This window comes from Telopea speciosissima, chromosome 5, assembly GCF_018873765.1.
Source record: "Telopea speciosissima isolate NSW1024214 ecotype Mountain lineage chromosome 5, Tspe_v1, whole genome shotgun sequence".
NCBI lineage: Eukaryota > Viridiplantae > Streptophyta > Magnoliopsida > Proteales > Proteaceae > Telopea > Telopea speciosissima.
Genome location: NC_057920.1, coordinates 40,313,156 through 40,333,439, shown reverse-complemented (window position 1 = coordinate 40,333,439; position 20,284 = coordinate 40,313,156). Strand labels below are relative to the sequence as shown.

The window sequence follows — 20,284 nt, the reverse complement described above, 5'->3', positions numbered from 1 at the left end:
GTGAAGAATGAAGAACTTGAAGGGTTATTTAGGTGTGAATAGAAAAGGTTATTCACTGGATGAAGTCCTACTGTGAAAGGAGGAACTGAGTTTTTTTTTTTTTTTTTTTTTGGGGAGGGGGGTGGGGTGGGTTGGGGTTAAATAAAAGGAAATATCTCAGATGTGCTATATGAAGAAGAGTCAGACTTTCCCTTGGATATTCAAAAGACAGTTTCACTGCCCTTTTGGCTTTCAATATGGATGAAGCTGATTTATTAAAAATAAACTAAAAGAAGGCTGAAGCTGCACAACTAGCGGTGGTAAGCCGAACGGTTTAGAGAGATTAATATATGGTGTTGTGGCCCAATCCAGTCTTACCATTTTAATGCATGGGTAGTGGGCATAGTTCGAAAACTCGTTTCGTTTGGGTGTTTCGGGCTGACCGAAATATCCGGTCGAAATTTTGCATTTTTTCTGTTATGTTTCGGTAGGTCATTTCGGTGGGTTTTAGGCCAAGTTAAGGCCTGAAACTTCATGGAAACCCTATTTTAGGCTATATAAACACATTTAAATGTTCAAATTGCAAAATAGTCACCCAAAGTGGTGTTTTGGATTTGCACCATTGATTGGCAATGTACGGTTGAATCCTAATGTATAACTTAGTTAATTTTAATGATTAATAAGCAGTTTAAACAAGTAAATTGACTTAGAAGTTGGAAACATAAAGTGAATGACTCGTAAGTCATAACTTAAGTCATAATATTAAGTACATTACTGAAGTTGTTCTGGAATTTGGCTTATCCAGATGCAGTGGTGATCATTCTTTCTTCTATAGGCAATCAATTGTAAGAAGGATTTTTATGATAGTTTATGTTGATGATATTATCGTTACTAGTGATGATTCAACAGGTATTGTGGATTTGAAGTTATATCTACAGCAAAAATTTCAGACTAAAGATTTGGGCTAGTTGAAGTACTTTCTGGGAATTGAAGTAGCTCAATCTCAAAAGGGATTCTTTCTTAGAGGAAGTATGTTTTGGACTTACTCACTGAAACAGGCGTGCTTGGGTCTAAGCCTATTGACTCTCCTATGGATCACAATGTGAAACTCACTACAGAAGGGGGAGATGTTCTTGATGATCCGAAGAGGTATCGAAGACTGGTGGGTAAGTTGAACTATCTAACAGTTCCCCCACCAGATATTGCTTTCCCTGTTAGTGTGCTGAGTCAATTTCTTTCTTCTCCTTGAACCTCTCATTGGGATGCAGTTATTCATATTCTTCGCCATCTCAAAAAGGCTCCTGGTAGAGGAATAATGTATCGAGATCATAGTTGCAACAGAGTTGAAGGATTTTCGGATGCTGATTGGGCAGTGTCTCCAACTGATAGGAGATCGACTATAGGATATTGCACATTTGTTGGAGGAAACCTTGTTTCTTGGAAAAGCAAGAAACAGAGTGTAGTAGCCCGTTCTTAGTGCTGAGTCAGAATATAAGGCTATGGCACACCTAACATGTGAGTTGATGTGGATACAACAATTGTTGTCTTAATTGGGTTGTAAAGTTTCAGTTCCTATGCAACTATGGTGTGATAATCAGGCAGCAGTTCATATTGCTTCCAATCCTGTATTTCATGAGAGGACAAAGCATATTGAGGTGGACTGTCATTTTTTTCGTGAGAAGATGCAGAATGGGTTAATTCTTCTTAGTCATGTTAGTACTCTGGAGAGCAACTGGCAGATGTGTTTACAAAGCTTTTGGGTAGTGGGCGGATTGATTATATTTGTAACAAGCTGGGCATGATAGATAGATATGCTCCAGCCTGAGGGACAGTGTTAGATATTAGTTTATTATAAGCCTTCTTAGCTTTAAAGTTATGTAGGATAGTCTTTTACTGTTTTACCCCTTTTCTTATGTTTATATTGTAAACCCTTTTCTCTATGAAAGTAATGGAATAGCTCTACGATTGAGAAGGCTCTTCTTCTCTTCTCTTCACTCTCTACTTTCAAAACTTCAGCCCCGATTCAAGATAATCTTTGAGAGAGTTGCCTGAGGTGGCATGGTCATGTTCAACGGAGGCCTTTGGATGCTACAGTTCGTAGGAGTTACTTGATTCAGATTGAAGGCACTAAAAGAGCTAGGAGTAGGCGTAAAATGACCTTGGGAGAAGTGGTGAGGAAAGACATGCATAGCTTAGGTCTTGTTTCAAGTATGATCCCGAATAGAGCTGATTGGAGAGCAAAGATCCATGTAACTGATGACTGATCCCATTTAGTTTGAATAATGCTGAGTTGTGTCATTATTGCTATTATGTTCTTTCCTTTTTTTACTTTATCAGTCTTTTGTCATTGCAAGGTTCCATGTAGCCAACCCCATTTAGTTTAGTTGTTGTTGTACTCTTTATTTTAGTAGTGTTTCTAGAAGGGCTGGGCAGGTGTCCTACAGTCCAGCCATAGTTTCTAGTTTTTAATATTCTTGATAGTTTCTATTTTGTAGAGAGACCCAAGTTGTAAGGGATTCCTCCTACCATACATAGGGGTTTCCTATTTTTGTGATTGTTATGGAAGGTATAAATAAAGGTCAAGGGCCATAAATCTCCCCTATGATTGGAACATCGAAAAAACTTGGTTTTTGCCTAGGTACATTGGTGAAGCTGTTCCGTGGACTCTGATGATGCAGCTCCTGCCCTGTTGTGGTGAATCAACAGGTTGGGATTGGTGCTGAAGCCATTCCCGTAGGCCTTGGTGGTGATTCCAAGGTCATATCCCTTGATTCCTTTCCCTTCCACTTCTTCTTTTCTTCTTTCTTCGTCAATGTCGATCTGCTTCTCTAAACTTGTGCATATCAGTTTCTTTCTTCCATTTTGTTTATTCCTTTAGTTTCAATTCTGTCTATTAATTTTTAAACCTCTTCTTCAAGTTTCAGAATTCATTATGGTGTAAGAACAACCACCAGACCAGTCCATTGAATCCTGAGTAACAGCAGTTTTTGTTTTCTCTTGTGGTGACCTACAGCAGCAACTTACATTGTCTAGTTTCTTTTTCATTTCCTTCTTATTTTGTTTCCTTAGTTACTAATTTCAGTCTTTACTTTCTATGTTCGTTTTCATTAGCTATTCTTCACTTTAGTTGCTGTTTTTTTCATTGTTCCTAATCCTAAGTTTTTTTAGTAGCCTTCTATATTTTCTTCAGTCATAACTCCTTGATATCTTCCAATCTAACCATCGTATTCACTTCTAATTTTGGCAACCCATTCAATAAAAGACCCTGTGACCAGAGTTGCATCCAGATCTGATCACCCTACACCATGTTGCTGGTTTGTTGCTAATTAGGGTTATTATTGGACGTGCTATTTTAGATCACTGCTTGTTATTCTAATCCAGCTTTTGGGTAATTTGATAGCCATTACTCCCACCCCGAAAGCTATAAAAGAATAAAAAGAAAGAAGAAAATTCTAACCATTGGTCACGTCCAAACGTCAGGCATGAACAAGGAAGAAAGTACACAACATTATTTGCAAAATCCATCCAAAAGAAAGTTTGTAATGACATGTTTCACATAATCGCATTCCATAATGATCAAATCTTCATTGCAGCTTAACCAAATCTAGGTACAAGCTAAAAACATTAAACATTGTAAAAGGAAGCAAGCAAGCTGAACTTTGATTCAAATTAAAATTTTCTTCTAGAACCAAAAAAGAGGAGCTGCCATGTGGTTTCTCTTCAAGTCATGGAAGATAGCACAAAATATGTGATATCCAAGGAACATATCCGAAGGTCTTTTGGATAGGGTTGAATAATTTTCTCCCTTTTGTCTTTTGGTTTCTATAGTGTTTTAGGGAGGTCAGAGATCTCTTTGAATTCTACATTAATACTTGATTCAAACTTACCTTTGTAGTTGGAAGTCATGGGACTACTGGACCCTCATATTGAATGAACTTCTGGCATATGAAGGGCAAGGTTGGTTTCAAAGCCGAATTGCATGACTGCATTAGCTGGAACCACAATTCTCCTTTTCCTTTATTTTCTTCTTTGTATCGTTGTATTCTCTTAAAATCTGATCCACATTTCTAGCAACTCATTTTGAGATCTTAATATCTCTGTTGATGGATTTCATTTTTCTTTCCAGGAGGTTGATCATAATTCTGATTATGGCCTTAAGATAAAGTTATATGAGCATTGGTTGGATGTCTACAAGAAAGATGATGGCAGTGATTTTCATTCATCCAAGCAGAGACTATTTTTCTCAGTTTGTAAGTTAAAGATATTCAAAGTTGATTTTTATCATACAAAGACAACTCAGTCTGCATTATTTTGAATATCATGTTGTACTAATAATTGATAGAACACAATCTTGTTGAAACCCTTTCCGGGAGCTTCTTGTATCCTTTTCTGATAGCGAAGGCAGTAAAGGTTTACTATTAAGAAGAAAAAAAGGAAAAAGGAAGTGGACAATTACAACAAAAAGTCATCATATGAGTAATATCTACAACCCAACATATACATCAAAAGTGTGGGGAAAAAAGACTGGCAACGGCTATTTTCTAGTCCTTGAGAAGAAATTCAGTCATTCAATACCATTGCCTCCCAGAAAATAAAAAGAAAGACTTTGCATCACTATTTCACACTGCACTAAGCACACCTCCTACAACAAGCAACCACCAGAAGTCACTTCAACAAACAAACACCAAAAAAGCGGAAACACCTCCAAATCAACAGGGAGCTAGTTCCTTAGAGAGAAACAATGTAAATCTGTTTGTGATACATAAGGTCATGGAAACCAACATAATGGAGAGATGGTGAGGAAGGGCTGGGCTTAAGTGCTTAACAAAGTTTTCAGTGGCTGCTTTTACCTACAGAGGAAATTCAACTCTACTTATTTTCCATTCATTACCTGTTAATTGCTCAGTTACTTCATAGTTTATTTCTTTATGACCTGAAAACAATCCAACTTGGTATGAATTTAGGAGTTCTTTTTGAATGGTAGTGGCAGGCATTGATTATACTCCGATTGTTTCCCCCTTCCTAGGCAATACCTATCGTGATATAATGCACTGCGACAAGAAGCCCTTCTATCTCAGAGGCATGGAAGAAGATTCAAGCATCATGGATGCATACATTATGCATGCTGTATGTTGATACTCTTCCTCCTTGTGACTCTATTCATTTTGCATGTAGTTTTAAGTTAATTGGTTTCTATATGCCATTTTTATATTGGTAGTCTATATCTATGGGGTTTTCCCCCCTTTTTTGTTTCTAGTTAAATCATGTTTTCAGAACCAGAGATCTTGTGACTAAAAACAATGAGAAATTAGCCAAGCATCAAGAAGATGTGAAAGCAGAAATTGTTAGTGGTGATGGAATTCTTGATCATGGATTTACCCGACCTAAGGTAATATTGTTGCTTTGTAATTTCAAGCTTATAGAACTTGCATGCTCTAATTTTATAAAGGTTGTTATGTTGGATTCCATTTGTTGTGCACTTTTACGAATCCTTACTTAGGTTTTTAGTATACACGTATTGTGACAAAGGCTTATATATTATGCTTGTTACTGCCCAACTTAAGGGTTTTTTATTCTGTAAAATCTCTTGGTATCACTATCATGGACATGGATTTTCTGTATTAATTGATTAGTATGGTATTGGAGTTGACAAACTGCTAGTTTTATATTTTGGTAACATGATCCTTTCCTATTGCCTCTTGTATTTTTTTCCCTTTTGCGTAAATAATTAATTCTATTTCATCCAAGATTTGTTTTGAGTTTTCTGAAATGTGGATACCTATGAGTTATTTGTTATAAAGAACATCCAATGGCCTTCCCATTTTCAGTAATTCTGGATCTGTTTCAATTTTTTTTTAAATATCTAGGGAAAAAAAGAATCAACAATCCACTGTGTTTTTTAAATGCTCGAGCTGAGTTGTAGAAATCTTTAGGCAATATCTGGATGATCACTCTCAAAAGGGTTTGTACTCCACATGAAAGGGTGATAAAACCATCTATGGGATATCTAAAAGTGATCTGTATTACCAACTCATTAAACTTCGGACTCAAATTAAATCCTCTCCCTCCCCCTTAATGGCATGCATCCTCTTGGTAGTCCAAGCACTCTGTGCACCAACCTGGTAGTCCTGGATGTTTCAGTGATTTATTTTCATAGCTGTTAAGGCGTTGCAGCGGTGCTGCCTAGGCGCCCAAGTGCAGTCTAGGGTTCAAGGTGACAACACGCCTTATTTGTTGCAGGAAAGGTGATCGTCTTGGATGCCTTGGTCCGCCTTATGGCTTGGACGGAATGTGGATGCCATATTGAATGGTGTGTGTGTTTATTTTATATCATATGCAAGTGACTAATTCTAACTCTATTATTGGTTTGTGTAAAGGATTATAAAGCATATGCAATACAGGGAATCATACTTGCATAGTATATGTCTTATAATTCTGTTTCATAATTATATCCTATTATGCTCTCAGTTTATTGATGAATATGCTTATAAGGAAAAAGATCCTCGCGATGCCGAAGTGCAGATTCCATCATGCGCCCTCTCACATAATGAGCCGTGGGGACTCATGTGGGCACTATGTGGATGATACCATTCTCTACACTGCCATTGATGCGGTGTGCAGATTCCTCCCCATTCAGCCCCATCCAACCTTCTATATGGCACAACTAGGTGTGCTGTGTGCAGTCAGAAAAACCTTTTGGACACGCCCATCCAGAGAAGCCGAACCTGAATCTTTATGCAGATCAGCTCGAGTTCATGGTCTAGGACTCAAACTGAGGCCTGTGATGAGGCTGAAGTACTGCACTCATGCTCGGCTATCCAAGATTTGTTAAAGTACGGCCTGGTTAGTCATAGGCCTTGCTGAGTTCCTCATAAATGCATGATACCAGCTTCCTCTCTCATGCAGAGCAGGGAATCATAGAAATGATCCATTTATTATGGGGTCCACATAACTTATCTACTTAAAATGTGAAGCTATGTGCCATAAAATTAAGGTAAAATGTTGTATGAATTAGCTGCATTAGCTGGACCAAACAGCCTTTTCCATATTCAGGGGAAAAGGATAATTTTGGCATTTTGAGTTTAATTTTTCATTTGGAGTCAGATTTCAGTCTAGACAAATTTTGGTATTATTTCATGTTAGTTTTGGATTTTCTGTTGTACTAATTTAATTGCTTTGAGTAGGCTATATTCTATATTTGGAAGTCTTATCAAGTCTATGTACTACCATTTGTGTCACTGTTTTTTTGGTCAAAATGTTTCTTATAGTTTAAATTCTCTTGAATCCGAGTTGATTTGAAAGTTATGGCCAAAAAGCATTTGGCTGGTTATTAGTTTGTGGAGGAATTTCTACTTTTCAGTCATAGTTTAGTTAGAGCTTAAATATTGTGAAGGTATTTGGTATGATGAATGAAATATTTGATATTGCTTTTGGAAATTATTCTAGGAAATCACGCTCTATTTGAATCTGATTTCTTGGTGACCTATGTGTGATTGCAATTTGTTGTCATCCTCTTGTTCCTCTTCTCTAGCTTTCTTCAACTCTCTAGCAATTCTGTGCTGTTGTCGTTCAAAACCTAGACTCTAATTTTCAAGATCTTACATCAATTTGATGCACTTTGGGTTTAACTTCATATCAGAACCTTGATTCTTCTCACTTTTCTACTCATCCTCCGAGACATATGCATATATTCTATCCCTATTTAAGATCCCACGCTGTGCTAATTGGGATATCCAACTTTTCTACAAGTCATAGTTTGTGGACAAACCTGCATATCTATCTATCTATCTATCTATCTATCTATCTATATATATATATATATATAAATTATTTATTTTTGGGTGAATAAAATTCATTACCAAAAAGAGGAAAAGAAACAAGGGGCTCCACTAAATTGGGGACAAAGAAGAAAATAAAGAACAGAAAAACGCAAACAAGGGAGGACTAGGCCCAACCCTCAGGAAGAAGAGGAGGGGGCGGGAGTATGGTAGGGTACGTGATGGGCTGTATTACTTGGACCCTGCTATCAGTGCCTCATCTTCCCCAGTTTCAGCTTACACCCTCTGTGCAATAGAGCTTGCTCTTAGTTACTTCGGTGGCATCGTCGACTCGGTCAACCTTCCTTCCGTGCTTTGAGTCATTTATTTCCATCTCTAGTAAAGCATTGTACTATGAACCAGTTTACTTGTGACAACGGTGAACTTGCTAAACAAATTAGGTCCCCTTATTTTCCCAGTGATAATACAAGCAATATTCCTTTCTCTATTATTCATTCGGATTTATGGGGACCATCTAAATTGTTGCTAGGGGTGGGTTTCGATTGTTTATTTTATTTATTGATAACTGTACTCGATTGACTTGGGTTTACCTTCTCCGCTCTAAGTCTGAGGTTTTTTCACGTTTTCGTTCCTTTCCATTTGAGCTGCAGATTCGGAGTCAGCCGGTTCATTAACTCTTACTATGATCAAGACTCAGTTCAATGTCCAAGTTCAAATCTTGAGATGCGATAATGGGACAGAGTATATAGATGGTTCATTCCTTGAGTACCTTGATGAGTATGGTATTCTGTCTCAAATCTTGTGTTTGTACCCCATAACATAATGGTATCCCCAAAAGGAAGAATCAACATCTCCTTGACATCACTCGTTCCCTGATGTTTACCACCTACTTTCCCAAATTTTATTGGGGAGATGCGGTTCTTGTTGCCGCTTTTCTTATCAACCGGGTTCCTTATGGAAGTCCCTCTATGGTCTTAAGCAATCACCCCAAGCTTGGTTTGGAAGGTTCACGAAGGCTATGCAACAGTTTGGGTATAAACAGAGCCATATTGATCATACATTATTTGTCTAACACAAGGACGAAAAAGTTACTACCCTTATTATCTATGTAGATGATATTGTGATACAGGGAATGATGATGCAGAAATCCCCCAGCTGAAAACCCAGTTGTCTACTGAGTGTGAGACCAAGGATGTAGGACCTCTCAGATGTTTTCTAGGGATTGAAATAGCCTGTTCAAAAAAGGGTATCTTCATTTCCCAAAGAATGTATGACCTAGATCTTGTAAGTGAGACAGAGATGCTTGACTGTAAACCTGCAGACTCGCCCATTGAAGTTAATCATCAACTCGGTTGCAAAGGAGGTGAACCAGTACATAAGGAAAGATATCAACAACTTGTAGGCTGATTGATATATCTCTCCCATGCCCTACCTGGTATTTCTTATGTGGTGGGTGTTGTGAGCCGTTTCTTGGATGATCCCCAGACTAATCACCTTAAGGCTGTATACCGAATACTAAAGTACTTGAAATCAGCACCAGGAAAGAGTATTTATTCTTCAATAATAGCCATTTGAAGTTGGAATGCTTTACCAATGCAGACTTGGCTGTCTCCATTGATGATCGGCACTCTACCTTGAGATATTGTACATTCCTTGGAGGAAATCTAGTTACTTGGCGTAACAAAAAAAAACAGTCAATTGTATTCATATCTAGTGCAGAAACAAAAATACCAAGCAATGTTACAAGGTGTGTGTGAGCTTATCTGGCTTAAGATTTTTCTTGAAGATTTGGGGGTAACATCTGAAGAATCTGTGAGAATCTACTGCTATAATAAGGCAGCTATCAGTATAGCCCATAACCCAATCCAGCATGGCAGGACCAAGCATATTGAGATTGACAGACATTTCATCTGGGAGAAACTTGAACAAGGCTCAATTTGCATTCCATTTGTCACTTCAAAGAACCAGTTAGCTTATGTATTCACTACGGGATTGACTTCTAAGTCATTCCATCTTACTATTTTCAAGTTGGGCATGCGGGATATATATGCACCAACTTGAAGGGGAGTTTTAAGGATAGGCATTGCATAGACATTGTCTGGGTTTGTTATATTTGTATGCTAGATAAGGACTGTGACGCAGCCTTAGCTAGCATACCATATTTGAATTATCCATCATTCCCTCTATAAATAAAGGCCTCTGTCATTCTAACAAGTCAGTCTATTCTCTTCAACTCTTTTCTTCTCAACTGAGTCTGAAGAAGTCTAACTAAACTATTGGCCCCAAAATTGAATCAAACTGGCTTCTTAGACAAAAAGGGCACTTAGGCCAAAACTAGTCTCAAGAGGGAAACTAGAGAGAGAAACAAGCTTCAGGTGTAGCTCTTGCTGCTGTGCTTACATCAATGACTCTGTTAGAAGATATAGGATATCTGAGTTTGTAACTAATATATTATTTATTACTTTCCACTGACAACATTGGTCAGGGATTGAGCAACTGCTTTGATTCATAGTGCCTGGTCAGGCTAATAGATCTGCTAGGGACACCTAGCTGCTAAAGATAATTTTTACGATATTGGTTATGTTATGATATATGAACACATTCTGCTCATTTTAATTATTAATACTTGTCTTCGATGCTCTTTACAGGTACTGATACTACTGCCCCTTGCGAGTATTGCACTTCGGGTTGTTAAGAGGATAATAAATTTGACTCCATCAAAAAATAAAGTATGGCTACCTTCTCTTGTATTTTACTTATTGTATTTTAACTATCAATTCTATAAAAAGGTGTAGATTAAAATTATTCTTCTAATGAATTATAGCTTCAACCAGATTTCTGCTTGCTTGAGAGGGTTCTACTTATGGCTCCTTCATCTAAAAGTACCACAAAAATTTTCTTCCCAACTAAGGGTAGATCATTGTTGATGTATATTCATAGTTCGAAAACTCGTTTCAGGCTGACCGAGGCTGACCGAAATATCCGAAATTTCGGATATTTCGGTCAAAATTTTGCATTTTTCTGTTATGTTTTGGTAGGTCATTTCGGTGGGTTTTAGGCCAAGTTAAGGCCTGAAACTTCATGGAAACCCTATTTTAGGCTATATAAACACATTTAAATGTTCGAATTGCAAAAATAGTCACCCAATTGGATTTTCACCATTGATTGGCAATGTACGGTCGAATCCTAATGTATAACTTAGTTAATTACACATACACATTCTTTAAGACTTTAAGTACTAGAGGACATAATAAATTAATGATTAATAAGCAATTTAAACAAGTAAATTGACTTGGAAGTTGGAAACATAAAGTGAATGACTCATAAGTCATAATATTAAGTACAATAAGTAAATAACAAGTTAAGAAGATGATATCAATATGACAATATCCCCAATAGTATACAAGTCAAGTAGTCATCTAGTGACTCAAATGTTTACAAATATTCTAATAATAATTACTCCAACGTCCAGAATCGACCCCACTCATAGTCCAATGGAGCCGACGTGCATTGTTCTCCGCCTGTAGGACAAATGAATGCCACGCTATAGTATGGGAGAAGAAACGACCGAGATGAACGAGGAGAAAAAAACCCAAAAAAACCAGAGTTTGTTAAGTCTCGGTCGAGTTTTGGTATTTATAAAGCTACTTTTGAAAAAAGAATCTCGATTTCTTGCGAGATTTTGATTTTGTCTCGAGATATCCCGAGATAGTCGAAATTTCAACTGAGTTTTTTATTTTTTTTATTCGAGCTTGTGTTTCGTTTTGGTCAGGTCGAGATACTTGAAATATTCGAGATCTCGACCAAGATTTCGCGAGATTTAGTACTATGCCGCAGTATATTGGCATTCTTGGATTTTGAATCTTTGAGTTCTTAGGCATTATTTTTCCAGCCAGCTTTACTATATGTTGGTTGGTCTTTGGCTTCAACTAGGGCCCTTTTTTGGTTTCTCTAGACAACTGCTGTTAATGAAAACAGAAAATAGAATGGCCCCAACAAGAGAATTCTGGGAGGAATGTGATCCATATATTTTTGGGAAGCTTAATGCAGTAGGGTATCATTGGCACTTGGCAGGCCTTAATTTGTACAGCGGACTAGGCACATCCTGACATTTTTCTGAATTTTATCCAGTTTATCTGCATTTGGTGCAGTTGCAAGGATATATTTGTAAAAAAGGCATACCCAGTGCAATTGACTGAAAAATCAGTTTGTGATTGGCTTATTGTGGTTAATATTTGAAGTTTTCTTAAGCTAATTTTTCAGAAAAATGTATTTTCCCAAAATATCTGCTCTTTTTAGCTCTAAATACATGCAAAGTCAACCTTCTTCCTTTTCTCTTTTCCCCCTCAAATGCATGAAATTCTTTAGTTATTCATGCATTTGAATTGTAATCATACATCAAATTTGAGATAAAAGTGCTTATTTTTGGACTTGCCACTTTTGCCAGAAAAACCCCCCAAATCCATTTCAAATCTCCTTTTAGTCTTCTTGTTGGTAATGTTGAAGAGTGAAATGAGTTGGGAAAATCACAATTCCACCATTTTTTGGGGGAAAAAGTGCCTTGAAATAGGATCTAGAGAAAATTTCATCAATTTTGGTGATTTGACGTTGCTTTGATGAAAGATATTGAAATGAGTTGAAATGACTAGAGAATTAGTGTTTTAGCTAAAGGAATGCGTGCATGAAATTTCACCATTTACCCTATGTTTTGGAATTGATTCCTAGTGAGACCGTAATATCTCACTAAATTTTGACAATTCTGATTGGAATTAGAACATCGGGTTACTCTAAAAAAATGAGGCATATCACCCAACATTGCTTGATCATAGTGTTTTGGCAGTGATTGCATTATCCACTAATTCTCATATTTTCTGAAAAATATCTATTTCTTTTTTTATTCATAAATTTCAAATAATCTCAAAAAGTATTGCTATATGCAGAAAATAGCAAAACTAACATTGATCATGGCCTAATAAGTTTCCATGATTTCATGCTTAATAAGAAACTATGCAAATACCGAAAATTTTTCATTATTCTTAATTTTGTAAATATTTTTCTAAACCTTAAATTAGTTTTCCTATGAAAAATTAAACCCAACCAATTTATATATTTGTCCAGTGTTCGTGACATAATTATAAAACTCTAATGCAGTATATCAACGGCTATTTTGCTTTTTGGATAAATGGGTTTCGCTAATTTTTCCTCTGTCATTTTGCAATTTGTCATGTGATTATGCATTTGGAGGGCGGGTGGAAATCATAAATCATTTTTGTTTTTTTTTTAATGTACTTGTCAGATTATAACTTCAATCTTAATGTAAAAGTCAAAGAAAACTGGGTTATTTGGGCTCTTACCTTTTTGTTGAAGTGAAGTTCAAGATCTCTTCAAAATCTTCTCAAATCCCTTCAAATATGGTGCAAATCATGTTTTTATGTTAGTCTAGGTTTCAAATCTGGTGCCTCCTCTTTATTCTCAAACATAGTTGTCAAGGCATCCAGCACTTATTTTAAAGGGCAGGCTTCCCCCTCAACAACTTTACCCTACCTACCAACAGACTAGTACTACTTACTCATAAGCCGGTCCTTCTTTTCTTCATTCGGGTAAGCCCAAGCCAAGCAAAACTGCACGGCACTTAGACGGCTGCTCCCTGGGCCGGGTAGGTCCAGAACCAGAACAGAAAATGGGAGTAAGTTCTATGAATGACAAAGAGGTGCATAATGAGGCAAAGCCTGGAAGCCTAGTTCAATGTGGGGCTTGCAGGTTAGTTTTTACTAAATATATAGGAAAGGGAAAGATTAAGATCTTGTTCGTTGTCTCCTCTAGGGATGAGGGTAGGCCCAGCCCAGGCTTGTGCGGTGTTGGTTGTTGTACACAACCTCAGAAGAAAAGAATGAAAAAACGATGTGTCGGAAGTACTAAACTGGATGCCTTTTGGGAAGCCTTGGCGTCCAGTCCCCCCCCCCCCCCCCAAAGGCCTTGGGTCACATTGACAACTATGTTTGAGAATAAAGAGGGTCAAATAGAGGTTTTTTCAGCTTTTAGGAGAAGTCCTTCCTTTGAGGACAACAACAATAACAAACTCAGCCTTATCCCAACTTAATGGGGTCGACTACATGGATCCAAACAAAACAAAGTAAGGAAAACTAACCAAAAAAAAAGGGAAAGAAAAGATGGGAAAAGAGGGATAGGGAAAGAGAAGAGAAATGAAAGATGAAAGAAAGTAAGAGGAAAGAGGCACAACCCAACACATCAGAAGAATCTCAGCTAAATGGGGTCTGCTACATCCTTGCCCTCCAATAAGCTCTATCTAAGGTCATACTTGGTACAAGACCTAGACTATGCATGTCCTTCCTCACCACTTCTCCTATGGTCATTTTAGGCCTGTACCTAGCTTTTTTAGCTCCTTTAGTCAGAATCTTATCACTCCTCCTTCCTGGGACGTCCCTAGGCCTCCATTGAATATGGCCATACCACTTTAAACGACTCTCTCGGAGCTTGTCCATGATCGGGGCAACTCCCAAGGCCGCTCTAATTCGTTCATTCCGTACTTTATCCTTCCTTGTTTTTCCACACATCCATCTTAACATCCTCATCTCTGCTACACATAGGTTATCAACATGACACTTCTTAACTGCCCAACATTCTTCCCCATACATAATAGCAGGTCGTACAACAGTCTTATGGAACTTTCCTTTATGCTTTAAAGGAATTCGTCGATCACACAAAACTCCTGATGCACCTCTCCACTTCATCCATCGCACTTTAATTCTGTGAAACATCATCCTCTATGCACCTTCTTTACTTATGATTGGCCCCAAATATCTAAAATAGTCACTTTGCAGTATCTGTCTTTCCTCAATTTGCAGTATATCAATATCCATCATGGTGTGACTAAAATTACACATCATATACTCCTTCTTTGTTCTACTAATCTTAAAGCCTCTTGTTTCCAAGGTTGACCTCCAAAGCTCTAAATTAGAGTTAATCTCTTCTTTCGTTTCTTCCACTAAAACAATATCATCAGCGAAGAGCATACACTGCGGGACCATGTCTTGAATGTTCTTGGTTAGACTGTCCATGATAAGCGCAAATAGGTAAGGGCCTAGGGCTGATCCCTGGTGTAACCCAATCGTAATTGGGAATTCCTTTCCTTGACCTCCCATAGATCTCACACTAGTCACCACGCCTTCACACATCTTTATTTACATCCACATATTTACTCGAAACTCCTCTCATCACTAGAACATGCCGGATTAAATCTATAGGGACTCGGTCATAAGCTTTTTTCAGGTCAATAAAGACAATATGGAGATCCTTCTTACTATCTCTATATCTTTCCATGAGCCTACTCAATAAGTAGATAGCTTCTGTTGTGGATCTACCTGCCATAAAGCCAAATTGGTTAACTGAGATATGAGTCTCTCTTCTCAAACGGGCTTCAATAACCTTCTCCTAAAGTTTCATAGTGTGACTCGTAAACTTTATGCTTCTATAGTTGTTGCAGCTTTTGATATCACTTTTGTTTTTGTAGATTGGGACTACAATGCTTCTCCTCCACTCATCTGGCATCTTCCTAGTATTCATAATCTTGTTAAACAAATTGGTTGACCAACAAACCCCTCAACCTCCATGATGCAATATCACTTGGCTGGTTGGACCTACATGATAGGATTTGGAGACCCTAACCCAAACAGAACCGGTCCAATGGTTTTTGGTCCAACAAGGGTTGGAATTAGTTTAGTAATTAGTTATTTATTTTATGTCTTTTAATTGTTTGGGTCAGCTACATAAGATTCTTATTTCAGTTTTAGAAAGCTACTAGGATTTAGTTTCATTATTCCTTTGAAAATTATTCCTTTGAGTTTCCAAGTTAGAGTTAGTTTCCTTTCTTGTTGGGTTTCTTTTATTTAAATAGATGTAACCGTGTTATGAGAACTCAAATTCGATTAATGAGATTTTATTAGTGAAGCTTTGCGTGAGTGTGTGTGAATGTGAGTTCCCTCTTCCCCTCCTTCTAATTCTTCTATTGTTCTCTCTGTGAAGCCCATCATAGCAAATCCCCTCTGGGTCTGCATTACTCCAAGGGTTTTCCACGCTTCTATTGGAATCTCATTTGGGCCTGGAGTCTTGCTTTTTCATCTTTCTTAAGGCTTCTTTAACTTTTGTCACTGTAATCTTTCTTACATGTCTATGATGTGTGGTGTCTTGCTGAAGAATGTAATCGTCCGGGTCATTTCTACTCGACCTATCTCCATTTAGTAGGTCACAAATATACTCATCCCATCTCTTCACAATGTCCTCATCCCTCACCAACACTCTTCTGTCAACACTCTTGATGCACCTCACCTGATCAAAATCTCTACTCTTCCTTTCTCTTGTCTTAGCTATCTTATAAATAGCTTTTTCCCCTTCTTTAGTGTTTAGGTTGGTATAAAGATCCTCATATTTCTTCGCTTTAGTCAACCCCACAATCTTCCTAGCTTTGTTTCTGGCATCATTATATCTCTTTTTTATCCTCTGTTTTTAGCCATTTGCCATGTCTTAAAATAATCTTTTTTGGTCTTAATGGCTGCTTGGATCTCATCATTCCACCACCAAGTCTCCCTAAGGGCCTGACGACTATCCTTCGCTTCCCTAAGCACATCCTTGGCAGACTTCTTAATACAGGTCATCATCTTATTCAACCTTTGAGAATGGTTGAAAACAGGTAGTATAGGCAATGTGACTTTTCGGCCATTTCAACGGAGTTCAACCAAAATTTTGGAAAATTTGCCCAAATGTCTTTGCTTATTTTGAGCAAAAGATTGTAGAGATAGGGTATAACCAGTTTGAGCTTGCCTTCCAACTCAACTTTGAAATATTTTGCTAAATCTCAATGGTTTCTGTCCAAATTTTGAATACTGGCAACTGTATAAGTTGAAGGCTGTTGGTTTGCTAAAATTTCTTGATTTTCACAATCCCAGCTTTTTGTGCTCTTGGTAGGGCTGGAGAGTAAAGAGAGAATCGTCACAAAGTCATTGCTGATCTGGCAAAGCAATCCCAACTCAAACTTCTGTCCAAGTTCCTGGAGATTCTTCTTTGAATCCAAGATCAATGGGAGACAGTAGTTTAGAAATCCTTGTTGCAATGGTACATGTGGTGGGAAGGAGAATTAAGTTCTTTAGTGGGTCCAGTTATTATTCAGATACTTAAACCTGTAAATGCATTCGCCCAGAAAAAAAAATCTGTGAATAAGGAGAGGAAAGAATTGTGCCACTCAATTCCCCATATTTATTTTATAATCTTTTAACATAGAAAAAATACAAAATTATGCAAGACATCATTTGAATAGTACCCATATTTAGATCTCAATGCTTGGCTTAAATCGGTGCATAGATTTCAATCGTGTCCTACTTGTCAGCTCACAAATCTGACTTCTACTGTTATCCTTAGTCACGTCGGTGCATGAATTTCAATCATGTCCTACTTGTCTGATACTCAAAATATAAGTTCATCGTTTATGGAACCCTTGTTTCATTTAAAATATAAGGTTTTCAGCCATAATAGTTCACATCCACCATTTTTCATGGTATACTCTACATTTGCAGAACCACCAGTTGTTTCTTACTACGCCAAGTAACTACATTTCCTCCAATAAAGATGATGAGGAACCACCATGGAGGTCCAAACTTCCAATCAGGAAAAGATCTGATCCATACATTTCTCCACATAGACGGTCCAGCAGTCCTGCCTGTCTCGGCATCATGGATCCTTGGTATTTCATTCACAGAAACAAAATTCAGAAACTATAACAGGTCCTTTGTTTGGCATTATGTGTAGATTTGTCTAGGAGTGAAGGGATGTTATAATGATGAATGAGGACTGGATCTCCCCAACCATAGCATAGGTGCTGTGGCGGATCTAGTCCGGATGTACAGATCTGAGTTGGATAATTTCCTGGCTCAGAGCTGATACAAACGTAGGCTACATTCAACCTGTTTGATCACTTGATGCCCTACTCAATGAGGCCACGACTTCTTACTGCATTTGCTCTTATGCTGATGATAAAGCACGCATATAAATATCAACATTGTTATCATTGGTGTGATATCTGATTTAGAATACTGTTGATAATGCTTTAACCTCTTTTGAGCACATCTGTGATGATTTTCCTAGGTTAATGTGGAGCACATGGATCGTTTCATTGATGAGTTTGGAACTGGGGAGGATAAAGAGAGTGATGATGACAAGAATAAGTCACTAGAAAATTTTCATCATGATGAAAATTCAAAGCCTCAGAAGTCATCCAAGCCTTCAGATTTTCAAGCCCTTTTTGGTGGGAACAACAATGACCACTTTATTCTTGGCATCAAGTTTACTAGGTAAAAATTACTTCTTAGCTTCGGTACATTGATTATCTAAAGTGCTTAAATTTCCTCATTTATGGTCAGAAGTAATCTAAGCACTATCCTGAGGGAACACTTTCTTTTATTAGTAATCTGTAATAAATATTATTATTGTAGTTGTTTAAAAAAGTTACATATTACATATTTTGTATTGTTCTTATAGGAAAAGCATAAAGCTGTATAGTGATTTCTACTCCTCAGACATGCTTGTTGCTTCACCTCTTGCGCTAATTACTGTAAGTTGCTTCTTTATGTACTTCAGATTCTATGGTGGTAGTTTTATCAATGGGGAGTATTGTAGCTTTATTTCCAGTGCTATTTTTCTGGTTTGGTTGCTGTAGGGCTACCTGGACCATCTTCAGTTCACAAAACTTATTCTTGGAACAGGGTCCTAATAATCTAATATGTTTGATTACTTGTTTCACATGTGTGGGTATGTTTCCATTTATAATGATGGCACTCTGTTTTGCAATTTTCTTTTTCCTTAATATCAGCTTATATCAAATTCTCTTTAATGAAACACAAAAGAAGTAACAGTATTTTCAATCCAAACTGTCATCTGTCTTTCGCAGTTTGATTAATGGGTGGAGGGGAAGAATGATAATATTCTCCTTTATTAACATTCTTAACAAATATGTATCTGGAATTTGAGGTGATTATTTGTACTTTTCAGAAAATTGGGGAGGCTGAGATTGAGAAGGATAAAGATGTTGATTATCTTTCCTCTATAGAGGTGTGTGACTTGTTCTATCTTTGGTATTGCTTTCGATGGCTTTTAGGGATTACTAATTTAGTAAGTTTATCCATACCAGCATATTATGTTCACGTTTGTTAAAGGTGATGGTTTTCTTTCCATGAGTAGGTACTGATTATTGATCATGCAGATGTGATAGCCATGCAGGTACGAGACTTGAGAGCTTTATTTGGTTTTTATTCTCTCTAAATTGAAATGAGAAACAAGTTCTTTGGCTTTGTTTTATGAAAAATTTGCAGAATTGGTCACATGTGAATTCCGTAGTTGAACAATTGAACCGTATACCCTCTAAGCAGCATGGTACTGACGTTATGCGCATTAGACACTGGTATGTTAGGATTGTTTAGCTGCATATTTGAGATTTACTTCAAAGTAACCATTATTTTATGCCCCACTCTAAAAGAAAAGTCCTATGTCTGCTATTGGCATAAATAGATTTTCTTTGAAGCAGTGTTTAGGGTTTGGAGTCTCGACTGAATCTGCTGGATGACAGGACCAAATTAAATGGTTCAACCATGATGCCTGGCCACTGCGCTTCTGATCCAGGCTTCAAAAAGCATTGCTTTGAAGACGATGATTTGATTGAGTTGATTTTTCATTATCCTAACAAATCTTATTCGTGTTAAGGTATCTGGATGGACATGCACGATTTTATCGACAAACAATAATTTTAGGTTCCTTTATAAACCCAGGTGAGAAAATTCTAAATTTCCATGAAGTTCTTACTTTTATAGTGAATGGATTTCTCAAAGCATTGAACCATCTTTCATGTCTGCTTTATGAACTTCCAAATAAACCAAACATGAGCATAATTTGCATTTGCTGCTCATTTTGTTGATTCAACTCACTTTAAAGCAAAAGGAAACAACAAAAAATCTCATCTGAAATTCAAAGTACTTCTTGTGGCTAAGTTCTGAACCTGATGTATACTCATTTTAGTAATCTAAATCCAAGAGACTACGCACCACCACTGTTTATACACTTACACAAATGAATATCCTGATCCATTACAAATTTAATTTGAGTTTTCAAAAATAAGATCAACTGGAGTCATTGATCTGCTGCTTGTTTTTCGTTCATAAGAACTAATATTATTGACTCTGTAACAATTTTGTGTAGAGTACTACAGTTTGAACAAAGGGGAAAAACAAATTCCCAAGTCAAAAGGCAATAATAATCCTGATGTGCCCACATTTTTGTTGGAGCTTGTTAGAAGTTGTCGTGAAAGGGGGAGGGAAGTCGTGAATTAACACTAGAGCTAATTCACGATTTCCCTCTTAGGGGTGTTTTAGTCTTTTGCTGTTTACCCTATTGATAGTTTTAATATATTGAATGTTTTGGGGCAGGACTTCATACGGCCGTGACTCCCAACTTGTTGCAGCACTTCT

General features: G+C 37.3%; 1 protein-coding gene across 1 annotated transcript in view; it reads left to right on the top strand.

Annotated features, from left to right (window-relative positions):
- Positions 1–20,284, top strand: part of LOC122662184 (U3 small nucleolar RNA-associated protein 25) — a 90,710-nt gene that overhangs the window by 54,307 nt on the left and 16,119 nt on the right. The window contains exons 7-16 of the mRNA XM_043857754.1: positions 4,106–4,229; positions 5,006–5,106; positions 5,237–5,368; positions 10,406–10,486; positions 17,913–18,118; positions 18,306–18,378; positions 18,816–18,875; positions 19,005–19,043; positions 19,136–19,224; positions 19,524–19,588. Of these exons, the coding sequence (XP_043713689.1) occupies positions 4,106–4,229; positions 5,006–5,106; positions 5,237–5,368; positions 10,406–10,486; positions 17,913–18,118; positions 18,306–18,378; positions 18,816–18,875; positions 19,005–19,043; positions 19,136–19,224; positions 19,524–19,588 (970 nt within the window). The remainder of the gene's footprint in view (positions 1–4,105; positions 4,230–5,005; positions 5,107–5,236; positions 5,369–10,405; positions 10,487–17,912; positions 18,119–18,305; positions 18,379–18,815; positions 18,876–19,004; positions 19,044–19,135; positions 19,225–19,523; positions 19,589–20,284) is intronic.